This window comes from Dipodomys spectabilis, unplaced genomic scaffold (assembly GCF_019054845.1).
Source record: "Dipodomys spectabilis isolate Male_0828 unplaced genomic scaffold, ASM1905484v1 ptg000207l, whole genome shotgun sequence".
Taxonomy (NCBI): domain Eukaryota; kingdom Metazoa; phylum Chordata; class Mammalia; order Rodentia; family Heteromyidae; genus Dipodomys; species Dipodomys spectabilis.
The window spans coordinates 8,383,287-8,409,331 of NW_024870884.1; the positions used below are offsets into that span (position 1 = coordinate 8,383,287).

The window sequence follows — 26,045 nt, forward strand, 5'->3', positions numbered from 1 at the left end:
ATAAAGACAAAGCAATATGGAGTGATTCACTACCTGACTCAAAATGGGCTCACTGTGTGCTCATGTTCCCTAATGATTCTGGTCCCATATTCTAAGACTTTTCTTCCTGTGCTCTGAACTCCTAAGTCCCACCTGACAAAGGCTGCCAAAATTGGCAAGGAACAAGTCAGGCCCCTAAGAGATAAAACACAGATTTGTCTTTGAGGATATGACAGACACATACCCGGTCAGTTTTTCCCTCCGTCTGAATACTGGTGTGGCTGCGGATCTCATGATCTTCTTCCAGGTCAGAAATATCCTCCAGTTCCTCTGGGGTCTATAAAAAGAAAGCAAAGCATTGCTGAGAGCAATGTCAAATGATGCCGTCACTTTGGGAAATAGTCTAGCAGTATTTCAACATGATAACTGTAGAGTATGCATACAATCGAGCAATTCTACTCCTATTTACATAACCAAATGCAATGGAAGCCAAAAGTCTGTACAAATCCAACTCAAAGGATGTCCTTGTCCCTTTTCCTGTCACAATGCTTATCATTCTTTATTGTGTAATTGTTCAGTGAAGCTAATTGTTGAAGCTAATTGAAGCTAATTGTTGGCCTGTTTACTCTGTGTGGCAAGGACCAGGTATTTCTTCATAACTTGACACGTGTGCTTTGCAATGAATGAAGAAAAATACCTGTGACAGTCACAATGGCAGCAGCACAGATCAACACCACTGGTCCTCACTTGACATTTCACTGTATTTACAGCGAGGTATTTCACACCAATGTTCTTACTTGTTTTATTCCAATTTGACCAGTTCAACATTTTTTCATTCTCTCAAGCTTGATCATCACTTTGAATGTCTCCATCCTTATTGCAATTACAGAAAAAATATTTTAACAGAAACGAATCATTGTTTCACCTTATAATACAGGTGTAACTTTATACTATGATTTCCTTGTTACAACACCCTGGCCACAAACCCAGGGAACAGGTTTTAAAGAAAAACAATCAAGCACGAAGTAGAATATAACCATGGGACTTCATTGGAAAGACACATGGCTTTTAACGATCTGCCTCCTCAGACAAGTTCTGATTTCTCTTACTCTTTCCTTTGCACAGGTACTTTGGGAATGGGCACACTTGCCGGAGAGCTTTTCTTTTTTTTTCTTTCTTTTTTTTTGGGGCGGGGGGTCCGGTCGTGGGGCCTGAACTCTGGGCCTGCGCACTGTCCCTCAGCTCTTCAGCTCAAGGCAAGCACTCTACCACTTGAGCCACAGCACCACTTCCGGCTTTTTGCTTATGTGGTGCTGAGGAATCGAACCCAGGGCCTCATGCATGCAAGGCAAGCACTCTACCACTGAGCCACCTTTCCAGCCCCTCGAGAGCTTTTCTTACCTGGGGATCACTCTAAACTCAGGAAGAGGTTGAATACCAGTTGATATTATAAAACAAAACTGCCAACTTCCTGTTCACCAATCGTTTTAGATTCATCTCACCACATGAATTTTTAGCCAGGATTTTTGTTGCTCCCAAACACTTGAGTTGGTCAGAGATGCCTTCTTGCATTTATTTTTAACAGACTTGTTCCAGGTATTAATCTTTCCTCTTGTCAAGGCCTTCAATGTGCTGGCTTTTGGTATCTGGATGTTAACATTTCAGAGTATTTCCCTCTTACAATGATGAGCAGCAGTGATCACAGAGAAAATTTATCATTCTTTTCATGCCAGGAGCTCACTACTAAGCAATGTCTACAAAAGTATACATTTATTTTTATTTTGTTTTGTTTTGTTTTCTTTTCTTTTGTTTTTGGGTCCAGTCGTGGGGCCTGAACTCTGGGCCTGGGTGCTGTCCCTCAGCTCTTCAGCTCAAGGCTAGCGCTCTACCACTTGAGCCACAGCGCCACATCCAGCATTTTTTTTCTGCTTATGTGGTGCTGAGGAATTGAACCTAGGGCCTCAAGCATGCAAGGCAAGCGCTCTACCACTGAGCCACCTTCCCAGTCCAAAAAGTATACATTTCATTATGAGCCACTTTGTGTATTCTTAATAGTCTTTTTTATATGTTTTTATTGTTAAAATACTGTACAGAGAGGTTAACAGTTACATGAGTAAGGTAATGAGTACATTTCCTATCAAGTATTGTTACCTCCTTCTTTGTTTTTCCCCTATCATCCCTTCCCTCCTCCCCCGCCACAAGTTGTAAAGTTCATTTTCAATATAGTTTCTTGTACATCTCATTGTTACAATGGGTCAACCTGTATCCTTATTTCTGCATTTTGTTATTTCTCTTCCCCTCCCCAAATCAGAAAAATGTATATACAAGATTCAGGGCACCAACATCAAATAGAGTGAAAAAAAGAGGTTATACCATGGGGGAAGAACATACAAGAGCAACCAAAAAATCACATAGTACATTTTAAATACAATAACAAGAAAGAAAAAAACCACTTGTGTCCCTTAATATTCTTGAGGAAACATCTTCGCCTTCTTCCTCCTTTATACATCATTAATCATTATATACATCACTAATCATTCATTCATATGAATGAATATACTTACTCAAAGTTCTTTTCTTCTGTTTGGTTGTTTCACAATTGAAGGTTTTTCTGGTGGCCCTGTTCTAACATGTAGATTGTAAATGCCTGCAGACTTTTACTTCAGTCTTAATCTATTATATAATGATACATAATTTGCAGATTCTTTCCAATATATTATTCAGTTCCAAAATAAGTAAGTTAACAAAACACAAAGAGCAACAGCTGCTGTCAGAAGTCACAAGTACCATTTTGTTGGTGATGCTATAGAAAGAGATAAGACTAACAATTACGCCCACATACTTCTGTTCTTTTGTCTTTAACAGGAACTAATGTTTACTTTGCAAAGCCACACAAACTGACCTCTTCTTTTCATGAGGAAAATGGTTGGGAAAGTGTTCAAAACACTTGCTGTCAGCATTTTTGCGTTCTGTAAAGTAAGAGGTTGGAGGGTATTATGAAAATTAAAAAGTGAAATATTTAGTGTATGGGTTTAAAATAAGTGGAAAGCAAGAAAGAGATGGGGATTCTGGAATTATTTCGTGGTTTTGCACCAACTATTTCAATATTGAAGACAAATAATAGAAAGTGTAATTTTTCTTAAGGGTTGATCAACTATGCAAATAAAATAATTCAAAGATAAGCAAATTTTTCCTCAACTAGTAAGTTTGGAGAGATAAAGATCTGCAAGCGGGAGGTATAGCTCAGTGGTGAGGCATATTCTTAGTATATGAAAATAAAGTTTGCATATTCTTAGTATATGAAAATAAAGTTTAACATATCAAAAGACGCATGTGTGTGTATTTGTATGTTCATGTGTCTTTCTAGTCCCCTTTATTCTGCCTGTGAAGGAGAAGATTAACTATTGCAAAGGGAGTATTATATAACAGAAAGACCCTGCACTGTTGAATAAGGCAAACTTAATTCTGAATTTAGCATGCCTAAATTTGGGATACTTTTGGTAATGTGTATACTCTGTTAAACTTTCTAAGAACAAAATGTGGTCAAAATAGCCCCTCACCCCGAAAGTTGTCATGAGGTTCACAGGACCCAAAGATGCTTTAAAACCTTAACCCCCAGACTTGCTGGAATACAACCAAAGTTTGTCCTGGTTGTTCCCCCCCCCCCCCCTCTGAATTTATTATCCTATCCTTCCTCAGATCAAAGTTTGGTATTTTTTTTTTGTTTAAAAAATTCATTTAAATTTTGATGTCTCCATTTAAATTCAAATTTGTTCTTGGACTAAAACTTTTAGAGAAGGCATCTAACATGGAATACCATTATGGTCACAAGACAGAAGAGGGCACTATTTGTTCATTTTAGTCTGAACTAAAAAGCATGAAGAAAATTTATGACAGACTTTCAGATGTCATTGCAATTCCTTATTTTATAATTAATTGAAACATAATAATTGTCTGTATTATATATCCTTGGGGAATAATGTGAATTTGAAATGTTTATGTTATAGAATGATTAAATCAAATTAACACAAAATTATTATCTCACTTATTTCATCATTTTGGTGTGGTAATATTAAGCTGAAGATATATATGAACTCCCATGTTCACCAATTACTGCTGATTTAAAAATAACTTAAGGTGTTCATTATCAGGTATCTGATAAAGACAAAATTATGTATTGTGCACAGTGGAATATCACTCAGCCTTAAAAAAGAAATTCTGTCATTTAATTGCTCTGTTAATGCTTTTAAGAAGCTACGTGAACTTGTGAACTAGTCTAGCCATTCTGTATACTAGCTTACTCACAATTCCTCACAACTGTATTTCTTTTTCCCATGAATTAATGATGTTCTATGTTTCACAGTGGAATCATACAGTATTTGTTTTTCTGTGAATCAATCACTTCCCTTAGCATAATATCCTCTAGGTTCATTTTGAACCAGACAAGGATGTCTGTTTGCTGATGTGAAGAACAACTAAGCAAGATAAATAAGACACCCAAGTCAGAAATAAGTAAAATAATCTATTTGTAGGTTTTCTGATACGTGGAAATTCTAAAAATTCTACAAAAAGTTAGAGCTTCTAAAGCAATTAAATACGTTAGAGGATTTTTAAAAGTTCAGAATCAATACAAATGTAACAACACAAAACTCAGCAGTGGCCAGGTGCTGGAGGCTCATGCCTGTAATCCTAGCAACTCAGGAGGCTGAGATCTGAGGATCACTGTTCAAAGCGATCCCGGGCAGGAAAGTCCGTGAAACTCTTATCTCCAATAAACACTCAGAAAACCAGAAGTGTTGCTGTAGCTCAAGTGGTAGAGCGCTAGCCTTGAGCTGAAGAGTTGAGGGACGGCGCTCAGTCCCAGAGTTCAAGCCCCATGACCGACAAAAAAAAAAACAAAAAACCTCAGCTGTGCAAATTATATAGGAAATAAATTTTTAAAAAGTCTCACAATATCATCAAATTGATATAAATACTTAGAAAACTTAAGTAAGGAAATAAAATGTCTTAATATTGTCAACTACAAAACATTATTTAAAGAAATTAGGGAAAACACAAATCACTGAAATACCCAATGTTCATATATTTGAAGAATTAGTAGTATTAACATGTTCTGATTACTCAGTATTATCTATAGATTCAATTCAATTCCTACCAAAATACAAATGTCATTTTTTCTGGAAAAAAAAATTCCTCTACATGCCGTTTCTTTTCCTTCTCCAGTGTGTTAAGAATATAATACTATATGAATTATTCCTTATAAATTTAAAATCTAAGGTGTCTAGATGGCTATTTCATGCCTTAAAGGCAATAATAATTGAAATACATTGTGACAAGGCTATGTTGTAGAATATAAAAATGTATCCTCAGGTAAGAGGGAAATTATACGAAAGGGTATAATTAAATACATAGTAAATAGGGCAACCTGGCAGATAAATGTTTAGCCTGTAGAATATTTCTGTCAGAAGACACATAACCCTAAGGCTTGGTTGCTAATACACTTTCTATGAAGTAAATATTTATTAGGTTACCACTTAGAAACATATATATTTGATGTTAGCAACCATGAAATATCCAAATACTTGATGGCTATGGGTTGAGTCTGCATTAGACTGATCATAGAGAATAATTATAAATGCTCTATTTTATGAAAGGCTTTCCTAAGGACTCTAGCAATAATGAAATGACACACCATTAATCATTTTAGCCTCAATCCCCCTGCCAGAAACAATGTGGGCACCCATCCTTCAGCTACTAAGGTTATCAGTAAGGTAAATAGCGGTAGGAAAGGCCAGAGCCAACAGGCAAAGGGCTATAAAAGTGACATCACCAACTTCATTGTATTTATCTAGCTATCAGCTAGATGAGTTGTAGATAGAGCTGCAATTCTCATAGCTGCTTGCCTAATTCATGAAAATATTCCAGCAAAAAGTTTAAATAAAAGTCTAAAAGACTGATGAAGCCATGAAGAAAATAAAATTCGAGTGAAAGCATGTTTTCAAGAAGTTAGAACCGTAGAAATTTCCAGACTCTAAGCAGGCTCTTTCACACTCTTCACAAATCGAAAAGTGATATGATCATTTTTAGTCAAGGTCTGAATATAATTCACTAACAAAAGGATGTGATCCTATTCAATCTTAACAAAAAGCCTGATAGCAAATCATGTCATTTTAATACCACGAATCAGGAAAATAACCCCCATCATTAATAGATTCTTGCATAATATTACACAAAATAAAGTTCAGTGCTTCTTTTATGCACTGTGTGGCTTGGTAGTCACAAATGCAAGGTTAAACAGTTAAAACTTACAAGTATGGAAACTAAGTTTCAATCACCATGAATATAGTAGTCAGTTGAGCAAGAGGCAACAAGTAGGAAGTCTTTCCACATCAATACACAGCCTGGTGTTGAAGCTCCGCCTCCTGGTGCTACTAGGCCTTCTGGGCCAGAGTAAAAATAGCATCAAAGGCAAATAGGTCATTAAGCTCTTTCTCACTGCATGTGCATTCAACTGGGTACTGGCTTTGAAAACCCAACTAACAGAAAGCCCGCTTATTTCCCAGGCTGTTCCCAGCCTTCAAGTTATACCAGTCTTGAAGTGAATTAATTTTTCACCTACGGTCTGAGAAAAAGTGTGAACTTGAAGAATGCTTCAGATTCCTTTCTTTGTAATTCTGTTTGGATTAAGCTATATTAACAAGCAAAACTACCAAAAATGTTGTGGAACAGAGCTTGTGGATTTATACATGATTTCTAAATTATGAACAGAAAACCTGAGGCAGGTGTCAGAATTCGTATAGTCAAGAACTGTTAACATGATTAAAATGATCAAATAATCTAATTTAAGGTCAAAAGCCACTATTAATATCTTTTGACATCAAAGAAGAAATTAGCTTGTTTGAGAACACAGCTTCCTCCGAGTTAAATGAAAAGATTGGAAGATTGATTTATAAAACTCGATTTAATTCTCTGTCCACTCCACAGGATTACTGCAGGTTTAGTTTTAATGTATAAGCAAAGAAAATGAAGAGTTCTTGAAGAAAACTGATGGCTGGATATGTTTCTTTTCAAATGCTGGAAATCAAGCCGGGTGCCTGTGACTCATGCCTGTAATCCTAGCTACTTAGGAGACTGAGATCTGAGGATCGCCGTTCAAAGCCAACCCGGGCAGGAAAGTCCCTGAGACTCATCTCTAATTATCCACCAGAAAGCTGGAAGGGGCCTTGTGGCTCAAGTTGAAGAGCGGAGGGACAGCGTCCAGGCTCACAGTACCCCAAAAATAACTGGAAATCATTTTAAATCATACATCTCACAACTGGAAATCATTTTAAATCATACATCTCTTTTAGATTGTTAATATCTCAGCAAATGAGAAAAGACTTTCTCAACTTGGTTTGTCCAGGGCTATCCAGGATGATGCAAAGCATAATGCATTGAGAATTATGATGATGCGATTACTCTGATTGCTCTGTAGTGAGACCTATGATTTAGCAAAAGATTGGTTTTTACAAAAGAACTATGTTACAGAGGTTAAAATAAGTTTTACAGAACAATCTAATGGCAGAGAAAAATGCAGTTTTAGTTGAATGGATATGTACTGTAGGTGAAGATTAAAAGAAATGCATCAACATTTTAGTAGTTATCATCTCTGAGTTTTAGACTATGACATGTCTTTTCATATATACATATATAATTTTGGTAATGCATTATCTATCACTTTGTCACCAGGGATAAAAGTAATATATGTTATTAAAAAATCTGCTTAACATGCTATTTCCAGGATACATCAGCAATTAAAAGGGCAAGATTGCAGAACTGGCACCAAAGGAGCATCGGTGGCCTTGTCACCTTGCAAATAGGTCTGTCACCATTACATATTTGATATGTCCACAGACAAAAGCTCCCAATAGGCACGTGGAAAATTGCAGGATATGTCTTCATTATCAGCAGAACTATCAAAGGAGACTGTCATAATAGAGAGAGTAGTCCCTCACCCACGCCCCTTTCAATTACCCTATGGTGCACCGTCAGCCTTCCTCTTAGTTCTGTGGGCTTGTAAAAAGCAGTTGTTTCATTACCTCATGTATCACATTTTCAGCATCTAGGAAACTTTTTTTATAAAAGGATTCTATAACACCAATTTAGCAGAAAAGAAAAGTTGTCGTTTGATTTCCCAGTCAGGATATATTTTGTTAACATGTAAGGAATCCTATTTTCAGAAGCTGTTAGGTTTCTAGACATACTGTCAATGGTCTTTACCCAATTTATCTATCTAGATTTGCAAAGCAATACCAGGCACAGTCATAAAGCAAACACAAATAACAACAAAGTGCCTGCTGTAGCTCTGACATAGATGTCATATAAGACTAAGCAGGATGTTCAAACGAGACATTCCTGTTTCACTAACTAAAAAAAAATAGGGAAATTTAAAAGAAATTGCACATTACTGTGGGGATGCCTCTCGGTAAGACAGTAATTCTGATCTATATTAGACTTTTGGACATATTTTTCAGCGTTACTGAATTAAAATTTGCTTTATGGGACATAAGAATTCCCTACATGAATAGAATAAGGTAGCCTAAGTTGGCAGCTTATATATAAAATAGAGGGCTGGAATGTAGCAAAACAAATATTTGGACAACCCCTAAGGAAGAATTATGTTTCATATATAGAGATGTTTTAAAGTCTGAAACGAAAAGGCCTATTTGTAGAAGCAAGCACATACACCATTGTATAAGACGTAGCTCAGCGTGAGTGGCTGTGAAATCAGCTCATGGCACACACACCATGCATTTGAGGAGAGACATATCCTGCCCGATAGAATCAGGATGAGTGGAGCCCGATAGAATCAGGATGAGTGGAAAGCAAAACTTAATGGGGAAAATTAGTTTTTTTTTAAAGTGTGCTTGTATTAATATATTATGCAGACAAAATCCACAGAATCTAGTCTTTCCAACAGTCAGAATTTATTCAAAAGGAAAGGAAACATTGGATCAAGAACTTAGACACAAATATTTATAATAATAAGCTTATTTGCAATATTCAGAATGAGAAATAGCCCAACTGCATACCAATAAAGGAATTATTTAATAAATTATATGTCCATTTAACAGAATATTATCCTGCAATCCAAAGGAAAAGGTTACTGATTCAAGCAACAGTAGGTGTGTATCTAAAAATAACTAGGTATGGCAAAAGAAACCCAATTATAATGCACATCCTTAGATCTATTTGCAAAATACTCTAGAAATTTTAATGTTGGGAAATGTATGGAGATTTGGGAAGAATTAGTTTACAGAGAGGCATTAGTACAGTTTGGATATCTGTATTCTTTCCCAAGACTGCAGTGGTAGATTTGGGAATCTCTCTCTCGATCTCTCTCTCTCTCTGTGTAAGTGCCTGTCAAACCCATCAAATCATGGTCATTAACTATGTGCAAGTTTAATACATGTTAATTATACACCAAGAGCAGTGAAAATGTACACTTATTTATAAATACTTATAGAGACACTTATAATGTATCAGCTATTTGATTGACCCAAGACTATATAATTACAAGGACCATTCTGATGAATAAGTACATGAAAGAAATAGTATTATAAATTCACTTATAATCAACTGATATTAAAACTTTCTTACTAAATCTATTTTAAGTTATAGTGAGACCATACAATTTATTAATTTTAAACAGGCTTCCATTAAGATGTAATCTTTTTCCTTGACTCTTCTACCTAGATGTGTTTAGAGCTCAAAAAATATTCAGATTCTAGTAACAATCATGCCAATACAGGCTTTGCTGTTTGGATAGGAATGTAAAACCAGCACTGGTAAGGAGGGTTGATATGATTATTGCAATTTTTTCTGAAAACTATTGAATAATAGATGGTTGTTGGGACAGGGAAGGAGAGAGCAACAAGGAAGGCTAATCTGATTAGAATATAATCCATGAATGTGTATGAACACCATTTTGTACAATTTATATATTCACCAACATGACTGGGAGGAATGTAATATGGGTACCTGTGTGTCTAGACACTAGTGGGAATGTGCAGGGCAGGGGGGAGGGTGAAGGAGGGTGAATATGGTAAAAAAAAAAAAATTTATACAGTAGGAAAATGGAATAACGAAGCCTGTGAAGTTGTTTTAAGAAGTGGAGAGAAGCCCGGCACCAGTGGCTCACGCCTGTAATCCTATCTATTCAGGAGGCTGAAATCTGAGGATCTCGGTTCAAAGCCAGCCTGGGCAGGAAAGTCCATGAGACTCTTATCTCCAATAAACCACTCAGAAAACTGGAAGTGGCGCTGTGGCTCAAGTGGTGGTAGAGAGCTAGCCTTGAGCTGAAGAGCTGAGGGACAGTGAGAAAAAAAAAAAAAAAAAAAGGTGTGTTCAAAGTGAGGTAGTAGATGCTGATGATAGAATAATTAATAAAAATCTGACATTTCACTAACAGGATTTGACATTCAATGAGAAACTATTTACTTATTTTGTGACACAAGAAATCATATTTGGCACTTGGCTTTGTGAGCCATGAAACAAAGAGAGCTTCCCCCTTTCCCCCTAATGTTCTGTGTCTTAACAACTCCCCATTGCTATTTTACTGTGATAAGCTCAGGAGTTGGGTGTGGAGTTCACTCACAAGAGACATAATGAAAGATACACACTGTATGTCCCTGATCAACTAGTTTCCTTTTTAATTTGTTAACTTTTCAACTTTTATTTTTTTGGTTGTTATTATAAAGATGATGTACAGAGGGGACAGTTACATAAGCAAGGTAGTGATTACATTTCTTGTCTAATTTGTTACCCTTTCCCTCATTTTTCTCTCACTTTCCCTCCCTTCCCAATCCCCCATCCAAATTGTACAGATCATTTCCAACAGATTGTCTTGTGAGTATTGCTGTTGCAATACTTTGTCCTTGGTCCTTTGTCTCACTATTTTGTTGTTCCCTTTCCCTTCCCTAGTCCAGATAAGCATATATACATTACCCAGGGTGCCAAAACCGAAAATAGTAACAACAGGACAAACCATAGGGAGAGGAAAAAATACAAGAGAAAAAGAAATCACGTAGTATGTTGAGAAAAACAAGAACAAAGAATCGTCTTGGAGTTTATTTCACTTAGCATCATCTTACATGGTCATATGTGCATAGCTATTGAGCCATTCTGCTCTTCTACTAAGATTTTCCTAGATATATAATAATTATTACAAATAAGGGAGACCAGGGGACCTGTTTGTCTGAGTCTGGATGACTTCACTTAAATTTTTTTTTTCCAAGTCCTTTCATTTCCTTACAAATGGGGTGGTGATATTGTTTCTGATGAATGTATAGAATTCCATTTTCTTGATCCATTCACCTACTGAAGGACATCTGGGTTGGTTCCATATCTTAGCAATGGTAAATAATACTGCAATAAACATAGTTGTTCTGGTAGTTTTAGCATGGCCTTGTTTGTGATCATTTGGGGAGCAACTAGTTTTCTAATTGCTCTTTTTGAAAATAGGGCGCAAAATAAATTCTTGCATTTTACCCATTTTATTCTCTCATTCCATAATAGCAGTAGTGGAAAATAAATGAAAACTATGTACACTGGCATGAAAACTATTAAATTCCCATCTGGCTACACTACAAGTTGTTATTTTCATCTTCATATTCCAATTATAGAGCGTTGTACTGACTAATAAGAGAGATGCTAGTACTGAATATTTAATGTCGCACTAAAGCATCAATACTCAATAAATATTAACAATTCTGTTCTGATGTTAATAAATATGAGTTATGTCTGTTTAATTGACTATTTCTGTAATAGTAAGTAATATTGGAGCAGTAGTTGAAAAATCATTCCATGAGTAGGCTACTTCAACTATATTATTTTAACATATAGAGCCTAGATCCCTTATCCTCTATAAAAGGATTACTTGTACATCAAAGGACAATGAAATAAGAGATACAAATGAGCATGATACATGTAAACATCCTTACAATAAAAAAATTTAAATCCAAAATACAGCTCAAACAACCATGGACATAATTATAAAGTAGCACTACGTATTTACTTCACTCTCATCTTGTTTACCTTGGTGACTAGAAACACTTGGATGAACCAAGTCTTAAACTAGCTTTGTTGGGCTTGAGAGAATTTATATTCATTTCTTGTTTTTTTCTCCCTTTGGTTGTCTTTTTGTTGTTTTGTTTTGTTTTTTTTTTTAATAGAGAGCAAACTTCTCTTTAAAAGGCATGGCCAAGGTAAACAAGAAAGTCAGAAGAGAAATAAGAAAAGCTCCAGATATCTGAAATGACTCGAAAGTCATTTGGAATGGGAGGGATGCCAAAGTTCTCATCACCTAATGCAAATAGAAATGTGTAACAGATGTTATGGAAATAGTCTGGGTGAGAAGGCCAATGATTTACATATATATTCTATTTCTCTCCATAGTGTCAGTATTCCATATAAAATCTAACAGTCATCGTATATACACGATAAGTGGTAGAGAAATTACCCAAAAGAAGGTCAGAAACCAGAAACCCTGTAAGCGGAAGCTTCTCTCTGACTAGCATAGGGCCTCTGATTTGTTAATTTTTTTTGAAGATTCAGTAAGACACAGAAGCACCAGCAGTAGAAGTTAACAGCTAAAATGACATCGGGTTTCTTAATTAAACAAAGATCCTTATTAGCCTTTGGCCTAATTTTGGTAATTCATAGTTAAACAGTAGAAATTAAAAATCACTAAATTTTATTGCTTGTAAATCTCTACAGCTAATTAAAACATTGCTCTTTGAAGATAGGAATAGGTATTTTCTTAGCTCTTTCAACAATCTCTGCCCTAAAATAAAATTGCATTGCTTTATCTGTACTACATCCCTGCTTTCTCTGTTATGCAACACATATATAGACTGAATTGCATAAATGATATAGGATAGCTTTACATGATTGTCAGGTGGCACTTTAGGAAAAGATAAACCACTTGAAATGATTATGTTAGAAGAAAAGAATTTCACTATGGTAACAATTCTGAAATATTTGCTATAAAAGAACCAGTCAAATAATTCGTGGTGTATTTTTAGGTATTCTTTAGGTCATTAAAAATTTATTTTTAAGAACAGACACTGGTGGCTCACACTTGTAATCCTAGCTACTAAGGAGGCTGAGATCTGAGGATCATGGTTCAAAGCCAGCCTGGGCATGAAAGTCCATGAGACTCTTATCACCAATAAAACACTCAGAAAACCAGAAGTGGTGCTGTGGCTCAAGTGGTAGAGTGCTACCTTGAGCTGAAGAGCTGAGAGGCAGAGCCCAGGCCCAGAGTTCAAGCCCTACAACGGACAAATATATATATATATATATATACATATATATATATGTATATATATATATATAATGCATATATAAATGTATTTTATATGTATGTTAATATATTTTATAGGTGTGCCTTTTGTTATTGTAAAGATACTGTACAGAGATGTTACAGTTACATGAGTAAGGTAATAAGTACATTTCCTATTGACCAATGTTATTCTCTCCTTTGTTTTTCCCCTACCATCCCTTCCCTCCCCACTTCACCAATTCTTTCCTCCCCCCCAGAAGTTATGAAGTTTGTGTCTTATACATCTCATAGGTTTGCTTTTATAAAACAAACCAAACAAATGACATTGCTGGCTTTAAAGTTTTGTCTACAACTATCCATGATTTTGCATGTAATATTGTTTTTCTTCCTGTGACTATAACCTGGTTTCAAATTTATTCCCATCAGAGCAACTTCTCTCTACATCATTGGCACAAGGAAGTATGATGCCTCTTAAGTGGATGTGCTATAGCAATGGATAACCTGAAATGAGATAGTCCCCTGTAGTTGAGGTATCATTATTGTGGGCTCTTGTAGTGGACAAGGTAGGAAATAAATATTTTTTTCCAAGATTTTGGTTCTATCATGACCCTAACAATTAAAAGCAATTCCTACCAAAGTTTTCTACACCCTTATTTATCCAATAATATACTCTGTGTCCCCTAGAGAACTCTGGCTAAACAACAATGTATTTTTACAGAAATTTACTTTGTTTTACCACAAAGGAAGAGACAGTATAGAATTAATACTTCTATGTACTTACCAACAAGAAAATGAATAGGAATCAGTATTTGTTTGCAGTTATTCCTACCTTAGAATTGATTAAACTCTATGTAAAAATTCAATATATATATATATATATATATAATGAGGTTTTAAATTTGATATAGTTATATTCAATCATTTATGTTTGTATCTTAGGGTAGCTTTCACATATATAATGTTTAATTATCTTTAATGTTTGAAATATAAAATATCTATTTCAAAAATAGTGCTCAAATTATTTCTGTTCATTCTGTTCATTTTTAATTATAAAATATCATAGTTTGAAAATAATTTTATAAAATATTATATTTAGGTGGATAATTATACTTACTCCCAGCCCTTCTGACTGAAAGCCATTTTCATATTGATAGAATAAGAGAGAGAGAAAGAGAGAGGAAGATAGTATTATGACTATATTTGCCCTATATTCTTCTCTCCATTTGTCCATTTCTCTTACCTAAAGCCACACCCTCTAACACAAAATTTGTTCTCTAAGGCACTTTTTACTGAAAGCCATTTTCACCACGCATGACATGCTTACTTTCTTTTTTAAAAAAATGTATCTTTTTTATTGTGAAAATACTGTACAGAGAGATTACAATTACACGGGCAAGATAATGAGTATATTTCTTATCAAATATTGTTGCCTCCTCCTTTGCTTCCCCTTCCCATCCCTTCCCATATACCCCTCCTTCCTACCCCCCCCAACCCCCACCGCCAAAATTGTAAAGTTCATTTTTTGACATAACATCTGGTAGTCTCATTGTTGAAATGGGTCCACCTGTATCCCTATTTTAAAAATTTGTTTTTTCCCTACCCCTCCACAAATTATAACAACATCAAATACAGTGAAAACAGGGGTTATACTTTGGGGGAGGGACATACAAAGCAACAAAGAAATATCTTATAAATATGTTAGAAACAATTGCAAGAAAGAAAAAAAAACATTTGAATACTTATCTTGGGGTTCATTTCACCTAATATCAACTTATCTAACCTTTTCTGCCTGTCTCAGACATATACTAGTTACTGCAAATAAGGGAAACCACGGGACCTATGTTTCTTTGGGCCTGGCTTACTTCACTTAATATAATTTTTTCCAAGTCTTTCCTTTTCCTAACAAATTCTTGCTTGCTTTTCCTTCCTTCCTTCCTTCCTTCCTTCCTTCCTTCCTTCCTTCCTTCCTTCCTTCCTTCCTTCCTTCTTTCCTTCCTTCCTTCCTCTCCTTATTTCCTTCTCTCTTTCTTTCTTTCTTTCTCTTTCTTTCTTTTCTTTCTTTCTTTCCCTCTTACTTGCTTAGTAAGCACTCTATCACTTGAGCCACGTCCATATCTATATGTTTTCAATGTTATTATAGTACTTAATTTATTTTAACTATCATCAATTGTTTTGTACAAAATAAAAACATTTCTTTTTACAATATGTAGCATATTACTTATATTTGCTCATATTATTCTGTCCATGCTAACTATAGAATTTGTCAGTGAAGTGCTCTTTTTTGTTTTGTTGGGTTTTTTTCCTGGTTTAGATAAATTATGAAGTGAGCTTGGGACAATTTACTGTAAAACACAGCAAAGAAATACCTGGAACCTAAAGATCACATCTTGTAAGACAAACAAGTTGACTTAAAAAGACAATCTGGGAGCAATTTAACAATACATATTAATGGCTTCAGTGTTTTAATATAGTTAATTTAGTCAGTATAGTTCTTAATGGTGATAGAAACAGTGAAAGAGTTCTTTGTACAGTAAAATCCAACATATAAAAAGAATGATAACCAGAAATGTATTGATTGATTCAGGAAAAAATAATCATGATAAAATAAGTACATTTTAAAGCATTTTAAAGAAAAGTTTAATATTTCTTAAGTAAAATGGGAAAATTATTTCTTCATAATGCTGAGATCTTGTTGGTACCATTGCTACAAAATAAAAAAACGATCATTTCTGGCTTCCATGCAGTGAGATCCTACTGTTTAACTACTGACTGAAAAACTGTATGTGAACATATGAACATAATGTTTATTTAAATGGTTATACAATGCTATTAGTAGATAGGATATAGAACACAATTCACAAATAGTACAACACAAATAAGACTCATGTAAGTTATATCAAAATAGTTGGTTACTAAGGAATATTTTCAAGACTTTTTTTTTAAATAAGAACAATCCCAAGGCATTTATTGTCACCTGATGATAACACAAGGTCATCAGAACTGTGCACACTAACAATGGGGCTCCTCAAACAATATGAACAGATGTTTGCTTAGATTCCCAGCAAAGAACACTAAGAAAACCAAAAAACAAAACAAAACAACACTGTATAAGATTCTTAATAACCTCTCACTTCATTGATCATTTCTACTTGGAGACACTTTGTAGTAGAGTATTAACATGATCTGACCCAGTTGTTTTCCTGACTTTGTTTTAGAATGAATTTCTTCTGCATCATCTAACACAAGGTTCATGTATTCATTAAAGCCAATGATGCAGCCCTCTATCTGCATAGTCACTTGCTCATAGAGCCACACCTGAATCCGAGATCTATTTTGTAAATATCTGAAGATAAGATTGATGGGCTGCACCATCACCTTCTGCACCTTTTGGCCCTGGCCACGGTAAGCCATGGTGGAATCTTACAAAGGCCACAGGGATCAGCACGCCACCCTACGAAGTAACTTCCGGAACTTATTTTCAAGACTTTTATCAAATTATCTTATCAGTGTCACACTATGGTTGTAATGAATAAATGAATGCAGTTCCAACAGAAGTTATCAGTTGATATTTTTGCTCATTCTAACAAGACAAAATTTAAACAAAGCTGCATTCCAGAACTTAATTGAATCATTAAATATGTGTTCCTTCTTTGTAGAATTGGATAGTAGTTGTTCTATTATATTAAAAATTAATTCTTTATATTCTTCAGTTTCTGTATTACAACGTAATGCCTATAGACACATTAGCATTTTTTAAATAAGTATTTTATTGTGAAAATACTGTAAAGAAGGGTTAAAATTATATGGGCAAGATAATGAGTACATTTCTTATCAAGTATTGTTGCCTCCTCCTTTGTTTCCCTTTCCCATCCCTTCCCATTTCTCAACCACCACCACCCCAAACCCCGGCACCTCGCCCCTGGTGCCAAAGATGTATAGTTCATTTTCGACAAAACATCTTGTCCATCTCATTCTTGCAATGGGTCCACCTGCATCCTATTTAAACAATTTCTCTTTTCCTTTCCCCTCCACAAATTATACCAATATCAAATACAGTGAAAACAGGGGTTATAGGGTGGGGGAGGGGCATACAAAGCAAAAAGAAATCATCTTATAAATATGTTAGAAACAATAGCAAGCAAGAAAAAGATTTGAGTTCTTAACTTGGGGTTCATTTCGCTTAACATGAACTTATCTGACCATTTCTGCTTGTCTCAGACATATACTAGTTATTGCAAATAAGGGAAACCATGGGACCTAGACACATTAACATTTATTTCATCCTCCCTTTCTTTTTACATTTCCTACACCACTTTCTGTAAAATAAACCAAACCATAAACTAAGCTGGGACTCATAGCATTTTCCTGATTTTTGTGATATAAATAGTCCCACAATGTCTTTTAAAAAATTATTGTAAAAATACAGTACAGAGGGGTTACAATTGCATGGGCAAGGTAATGAGTACATTTCTTATCAAGCATTGTAGCCTCCTCCTTTGATTCCCCTTCCCATCCCTTCCCATCTCCCCTCTCTCTCCCCCCATCCCCCTACCCCCCCCAAAGTTGTGAAGTTCATTTTTCGACATAACGACTTGTACATACATCTCATTCATGCAATGGGTCCACCTATTTAAACGATTTGTTTTTTCCCTTCCCCTCCACAAATTATACCAACATCAAATACAATGAAAGCAGGGGTTATACCCTGGGGGAGGGACATAGAAAGGAACAAAGAAATCATCTTATAAATATGTTAGAAACAATCACAAGAAAGCAAAAAATACATTTGATTCCTTATCTTGGGGTTCACTTCTCCTAACATCATCTTATCTGACCATTTCTGCTTGTCTCAGACATATACTAGTTATTGCAAATAAGGGAAACCATGGGACCTATGTTTCTTGGGCCTGGCTTACTTCACTTAAAATAATTTTTTCCAGCTGTCCCTCAGTAGATGAATGGTTCAAGAAAATGTGGAATATATACACAATGGAATTCTATGCCTACATCAAAAAGAATGACATTGCCCCACAATGTCTTATTTCAAACTATCAATTTGATATCACTGAGGTTGGCAGTCAAAGAATGTCGCTCCTTATGTGTAGGTCAGAGGTTCACAAGGCAATAGGTTCAATTTACAGCAACTTTTGCCCCCAAAAAGAAGAAAAAAATGAGAGAAATATAATGCAATACAGTTCACTGTTTTTTTTCACCGGGATATATGCAAATGTAGTTGAATACTTAGAATCAATTGTATTTAGTAGGCATTACCTTTACTTAACATTCATGCTTTAATGCTAGACTAAGTATTTCTTTATACCCTTTAGTAATTTAAATCCCAGACCAGAAAATCTCTGAGATTTCATAATCATTTCCCCAGTATACCTCTGCTTGGCTGTGCCACTCCTGATTAGGACACAGTATTATTTGTACTGAGTTTTGCAAAATATTGTTAACATGGATCTAATTAGAAGGAAACAATGGAAAAAATCCTGAATAAAGACCATTCAAGAAGACCTCTGCCCTTTAATGCCCAAAACTGTCAGTATCATAGGATTCTAAAGAGTAAAACAAGAGAAGTCTATTGTAGATTAAAGAAAACCAAGCCCATGATAATAAGGTACATTTCATGAATCCAGATTATATCCAGACAACAACAAACTAGGAAACATTGCAACTAAGGAAAATAGGACATTTAACATTTTAAATATGGAACCTATAGATAAGGTAACAAGTATCAGTATTTGATTTCTTGATGGTTAGAATAATGAAGTTATTTTGGAGAATATCCTTGTTCTTGTGAAAAGCCCGATTAGGCAAAAATAAATTTGTGCCTAGATACACAGACAGTGGCAAATAAGATCTATGACTTAGAGAGAAATGGTGAAAATAAACAAAGAATAATGGTAACAATTTTTGAATTCAAGTAAAGGTACAAAAATTACTCCAAACACAAAAAATAAAAATCTGTATAATCATAGAAAGTATACAGGAGAAATAAGATGTACAAATGTCTTTACCTAAGAATTATGAATTTCAAATATATATTTTAAAGACAATGATGTTACAATTTTTAATCTCAAATCCAGAAAAGCAACTTACTATTAATTTAGCAAGAACTAAGCTTCAAACTATGCCCCAAACCTTAATAAACTTATAATGATTGTTTTCACATAAGACAATCAACTTTGAATAATGAATATTTTTAACTAATGATATAATGATCACTACAATCCATAATAAAAAGAAGAAAATTGTTTCTAAATGATCACAGCTTTGTGTTTTGTTGAGGGAAAAAAAACACAAAGAAGCTTAATTATAATCATTCCTTTTGTTGTTTTACTATTTAATAATTAGAAGTCAAATTTACAGTACTGATGATAGACAATGATCCCTTGGTCCATCACACATTGCACTGAAACTGAAATTAATCTTCATGATTTCAAATTTCTATGCTATGCTACCAGGAATGTCAGAGTTCCCTGAGGCTTTCTGTTTTATAGTTAACCTCTTCCTCTGTGTGAATTTCACCTCCTGATTGAAGGAAGGGAATTCAACACGTTGTCCTGTTAAGAATACAATCTTTTACACCATTTCTCAAGATTCATCTCAGATTTACAGCCACACACTTAAGAGGTATTGTGATGCAGAAATGCGTGCAAGACATAAAACTCTTATTTTCCCCTCTCTCACTTCAGTAGAGCACAATTTCCATTTATTCACACTGTATTTCCTCACATGATGTATTCCTCAGCCCAATGCTATAAATTTGAAAATATTTATAGGCAAGACTCTCACCGATGCCATTTATGCTTTGCTGACATCATATCTCATACAAATAACACAGCCGTTGACTGGCCAGCATTATTCTCCATTAAATAAAAGGTCCACCTTTGACTACAATATTCTTAATGAGTTCAAAAGAATACCTGCTTATGACTGCTCAGGGTTTTCTCAACTCCAGTTTTCCAAGTGATCAATTTTAAATTTATAGGGTGAGAATTCCATGTATCCCCTTTCTCTCAATATTTCAATGACAAATGTCAATGGGTTTAAAAGTTGAATTTTTAGGCAGAGTAGGAACTTTGATTGTCCAGCCAAGAACATAGACAATTTTAAGTATTATATAGCAAGTAGGCAGAACTCAGAGGTAGTGATCATGCAGACCTAAGGTAGATATCAGCATGAGTCATTCCTGGAATGGAGTTTGGATGGGATGCAGATGGAATGGCTGGGGTGGAACTCCAGTACTTCCTGTCTCTCTTCTTCCTGTCTCCATTTATTAATGGATAAGAAAGGTCATCTGAACATTTGGCAATGCTCATTTTGAAGATCCTACAAGTAGCCAAACTAATGAACGCTGGTAATGTCTTCTAATTGCACACTCTCTGGTATGTTACTAAACAATCTGTATAGCAGATTTAAAGGGGACAAACTGAGATTGTGAGCAGTTGCTAGTTTGTGTGTGGTATAGGGCCCCAAATTCTAGTTATCTCATTGGAATCCGATGCAAAGAAATCTTAGAAGTCATATAGAGACACCTTATTTGTTATTTTATGGTCTTCAAAATTGCACACAGTAAGCAGACAGCTAGAGAAAGTGTAATTTCCCTTTTAAACGATAAACAAACTAATTCTTCCAACTTTATACTGAGAAGTATACTGTACGGACCAATTATCAATTTTTTTTCTTGGTCGTGGGGCCTGAACTCTAGGCCTGGGCACTGTCTCTTAGCTTTTGAGCTCAAGGCTAGCGCTCTACCACTTTGAGCCACAGTGCCACTTCCAGCTTTTTCTGCTTATGTGGTGGTGAGGAATCGAACCCAGGGCCTCATGCATGCATGACAAGCACTCTACCACTAAGCCATCTTCCCAGCCCCTGACCAATTATCTATGGGTTAAACTCAGAAGAAAACAATTTTTTAATCCAATAGCCCTTTAGGGCTTCCATACCCATGTCTCCAAATATTTCCCCGTGTTCCAAAGGCTTCTGAACCTCATGATACAGCCATAGTACCACTTTTCTGTATCATTTTTTCATTGCTATGACACAATACCTGGAAACACAACATGAAAACAGCCAAGATCTACTTGTGCTCTTGGTGTCATGTACTATCGTGGTGAAGAAAATGTGATGTAACAGGGGAGTCACCTTCTACCAGCCAAGAAATAGAGAGAGAAAGCTCTCAGAGACAGTGGCTTTGTCTTTCCCCCTTTTTATTTCATCTGGGCCTCCAGCCTATGGCATGCTGCTCCACACATTCAGAATGCTCTTTATCTCTGAACATAGCTTTCCAAGTACACACAGAGGCGTGCTTTTCTAATCTCGGAGATACTTCTCCACAAAATCAACTTGATAATCACAGCCCTTCAAGTGTATTCTCTTTCAATATTGTGTTGAATACTCTAGATATTTTGAGTCTCAATTCAATGTAAACTTTCAATCCCTCTTTGCAAAGTCCACAGAATAACTTGCTGAGCTTTTGATTGCAATTGCACGGAATCTATGGATCAGTTACAGATGAAAAGAGGCATTTTATTCTGAGTCTCTCTTTTGTTCTTATTCTAAAGGTGAGATACAGAGGGGTTTCTGTTTCATAAGCCAGGAAATGAGTGCATTTCTTTGTGCAGTGTCACCACTTCCTTAATGCCGTCTCATTCCCATCCCCCTCCCCAGAATTTGTATAATTTATTTTCAACATAGTGTCTTTTGAGTACCACTATGCATTTGTTCACCTTTTGTCCCTCCAATTTCTGCGTCCTCCAGTACCTCTTACCCCAGAAAAAAAAAATAAATGAACAAACAAGACAAAAATATCTTTGCTTCCATTTCCTGGAATTCATTTCGATAAATATTATATGATCAGAGGTGCAGAGATATTGTGGCCTTTATGGTCCTCCCCCAAGAGTATCTTACTTTGCCTCACTGTCTGTGAAAGCCTAGAATCTTGTATAATTTATCTTGTCTCCATGTATTTTAGATGTCGTTTCTGCACAGGACAGAAGACATGAGTTGTTTGCCTCTCTGAATTTGGCTAACCTCACTTAATATGGTTTGTGCTAAGTCCATCCATTTCCCTTCAAATGACAAAACATTATTCTTTCTAATAGCTGTGTAAAGTGAAAAGAGATATTTTAAGCTAACATTTAAACAAAATTTTCTCAGTTTCAAAATAGACTGCTTCCTATGTGAGCATGTCAATGCCTCAGTAATATGGTAGAAAATGACACATTTTAATGACACTATGAGGGATTAAAAGGTCAAGCAACAATTCCTAATTGTTGTTTTTGGTATTCTTCATTCCATTCTGATATTGAAGATAGTACAGTTTGAAACTGTCTACAAAAATGTAGCATATAAAAACCAATTAATATAGCAATCATACGGAAATTTAAAAGTTAATTATAGAAGTGAAAAATAGAAAATAAAATTTTAAGGTACTAACATTTATCAGATTTTCTCAAATATTTTTAATACTGGTTCTATGTCTACAATAATAAAACAATTTCAGTATTAAACCTTCTGGATTCCTAATAATTTGATATGTGTTGTGTAGTTTGTTCAGAAAACACTTTACACTTGTTCATTGTTTTCCTAATAGACTATTTCAATAAAATGTTTATGGAACTCAATACTAATAAGTTGAATTATTTCACAATAATTTGCAATCCTGAAAAATGGAAAAAATATATTTTTATTGAAATATGCTTCTTTCACAAATATGAAAATATTTAATGTCTTTAAAAATTGACATTAAATTACTAAAATTTGACATGCAAGCCATAATTTAATATTTTCAGAGGGATAACTGCTTCATAATTTTTTAAAATTTCTTTTTTTCTAAAAAAATAGAAAAAAGTTCCCATCAAAGAACTTCTGGCACTGATAAAGTAAAACTGTCACATTCCACTTTGGTAGTTAAATATATCATCTCCCTGTCTATTAAGCATAGTAGTTCTGTCACAAATCTTGTTTCTAGTTACAATTAATTAAGCAAAACTAAAATGTTTAAAGATACCACAAATCAAATTTAATTTAAATGGCCACAATAACTTAAACAGAGATAGATGTAATGACTTTCTTATGCTTCATTACTTTACCTAATTCTGTTTGAAATATTTCAACAGAAGAACACTGAATATGGTGAGAGATTGTTTGACCATTGGGACCCCAATTCAATTACAGAATGATGCCTTAACCTTACATGGTAGCAGGACATATTTTTTCTACTAATTTCATTTCCTATCTCATTGCAACCTTTCAATGTGAATTCCAAAAATCATACACATTGCCGTTGTTAAAGTCTCATTTAACTTGAACTTTAGCCCATGTGTCACTCTTAATAGTAGAAAAGTAATCTTAATTGTGTTTCATTACAAATCGTAACATCATAAATTAATAAACTACTAATAACCTTATTCTCCCCTCTCTGTGTGGCCTTCCAGTGCGAAGTGTTCTATACCCTGATAAAATCCTATTGCTTATTGTTGTCAAGGCAATTTATTTTTACTATATTGTGACTTTATTTTTATCATATTCTATGATTTGATTTTTACTATCACATCTCTAAAAACACTTCCTACAGTCCGTAATAGAACTGAGAAATGAAATCTTTCCAATTTATCTAAGCAATTAGAACACATAATTCATCAAAATGGAGATTAGATCAGATAAATGTTTACGCACATCATCATGAGAGAAATCTCTTGTCAATCAATTACACAACTGCACACAAAATTCATTCATCTACTGTTCAGTTCATGTTTTTCTTATCAGCCTAACATGTTAAAGAAACCCTTCTGAATGCTGATGATGTTAAAAATTCACTGATTTACTTGTTTTGTAGGACAGGAGACATTGAGTAGAGGAAAATGTTTGTGCTACTGGTTGGTTAGTTTCCAATTTAAACTTTAATAGGTAGCACATTCAAAGAATTCAGCAGCTGAAGCTACAATGAGTAATAGACACAGAGATGTCTCAGTATCACCATAGCCTTCCACTCTAGAATTTCCACCATTCCAATTAAAAAGAATTTCATCTCTCAGTTTATATTTCTTTTAGGAAAATACAATAAAATACATATTTGTTACACTTCCCTGATTTTTGTCCCAATGGTAGCACACTATACTGTTCCCTCCATTGCTTTTCTCACTTAATAATATATTCTTCCAAATATATCAGTACCTAGGCAGTCTTCTCATTCATAAAACATAACTTACACATGAGTTACCAGGAATAAAATGAAACTCTTGGTCTTCTCTACTAACTATATGCATGTACCTCTGAAGGATCAAAATTATGTAAGTTACCTAGACAGCACAAGGATTTAACTTCTTTTTGCCCGTTATACACAGAGACAGAGAGGAATGCAGGTTAGCAACACACTATGAAAAAGTAAAATAAGAAGTAAGAGAAAACCTACAGAAAAGAGAACAGCAGCAGCGACATAAGATCCTGAATCTGTCATTCTGCCATAGTGTGACCAGCCTCGGCCAGGTTGGGGATGCGCGCATTGGTTGCAGCTCCAATGATGCTCTTTGAAGAAGCATCAAGAACAAGACTCTGGTTCTCATGTATCTCTTTATACTATTTGTATGATATATGGGGAACAATTTTTCTAAATAACTGTGAAATCGGTACATTGTGGTAGGAAAAGAGACATCCCCTGCTTTTCAAATGTCTAGCTAACAGCTTTCTTTTTCATCGCATACATTAGAATTCTATTTCTTCCACCGCTGAATGATATTTAGTATAAAATATTTATGTAGCACCTTGGGTACACTAGCTTCAATTGACATATCATGTTTCCCTTCCAATTTTAACTGTTATAGCTAATTTTAATGTACCTTTGTACATAAACGTTTCTATGGACTTATGTTTGCAAGTTGCATGAATAGATACCACCAGTAAGGATGAGAATGTATTTCTTACTCTGTTTCCCTTAGCTGACTTTTGTCTGTTGTTAGACTATTCACTAATTTGGATATGTGTTTTTCTCTTTTAAAATACCAATTGTTGGTAACAAATGTTAAAAATGCATTTATTGACTTGATTCATTCACCAAATATTGATTGTCCTTTTACTAGTTACTAACGGTTTATTCCACAGTGAGAGTAGAAATGTAAATAATGTATCTTCCTTTACATAAATATGCACTCCATTTAAAAATACAGGCAAGTAAAAATTATTGCAATTTAATATGTCAAGTAGTAGAATAGAGGTTTTTGATAAAGCACCGTGGGCACACCTCACGTGATAAGGATTCTTTCTTTTTTATTATCTGTAAGTAGTTGTACAAAGGAGTTGCCATTTAACTAAGTAGTTTAAGAGTGCACTGCATCTTGATCAATGTTACTCCTAGTAACATTCTTGCTCATCCCTCTCAAACCAACTCTATCCCCATTTTTCTTAGTTTTGTGGGATATACATTGAATTTTTGGCTGGTGATGCCTTCTGAATTGTGGAAGGTGTGAGAGGAAGTCTTTTCACAGAAAAGGTTTACATGAGCCATGGTTTTGAAAAACTTTCTAAACAGAGTAAAGGGGGTAAGTGTTTGAACTACAAGTATTACCAGAAGTTGCCAGCCCAAGGGGTTATATTTATGGACTTCTGACAATATTTACTACTGAAGTACTTCACTTTATTTCTGTTCATTGGTAATATAAAACTCTAATGGGCCAAACTGGAACATTTATGGAACTGTCACATGGGGTTCACTCAACAAGAAAGATGTTCCGCATTT

General features: G+C 34.9%; 1 protein-coding gene and 1 pseudogene across 1 annotated transcript in view; both read right to left on the bottom strand.

Annotated features, from left to right (window-relative positions):
* Positions 1-26,045, bottom strand: part of Ctnna3 (catenin alpha 3) — a 1,268,549-nt gene that overhangs the window by 143,509 nt on the left and 1,098,995 nt on the right. The window contains exon 13 of the mRNA XM_042696520.1: positions 224-316. Within this exon, the coding sequence (XP_042552454.1) occupies positions 224-316 (93 nt within the window). The remainder of the gene's footprint in view (positions 1-223; positions 317-26,045) is intronic.
* Positions 16,449-16,756, bottom strand: LOC122122362 (annotated as a pseudogene).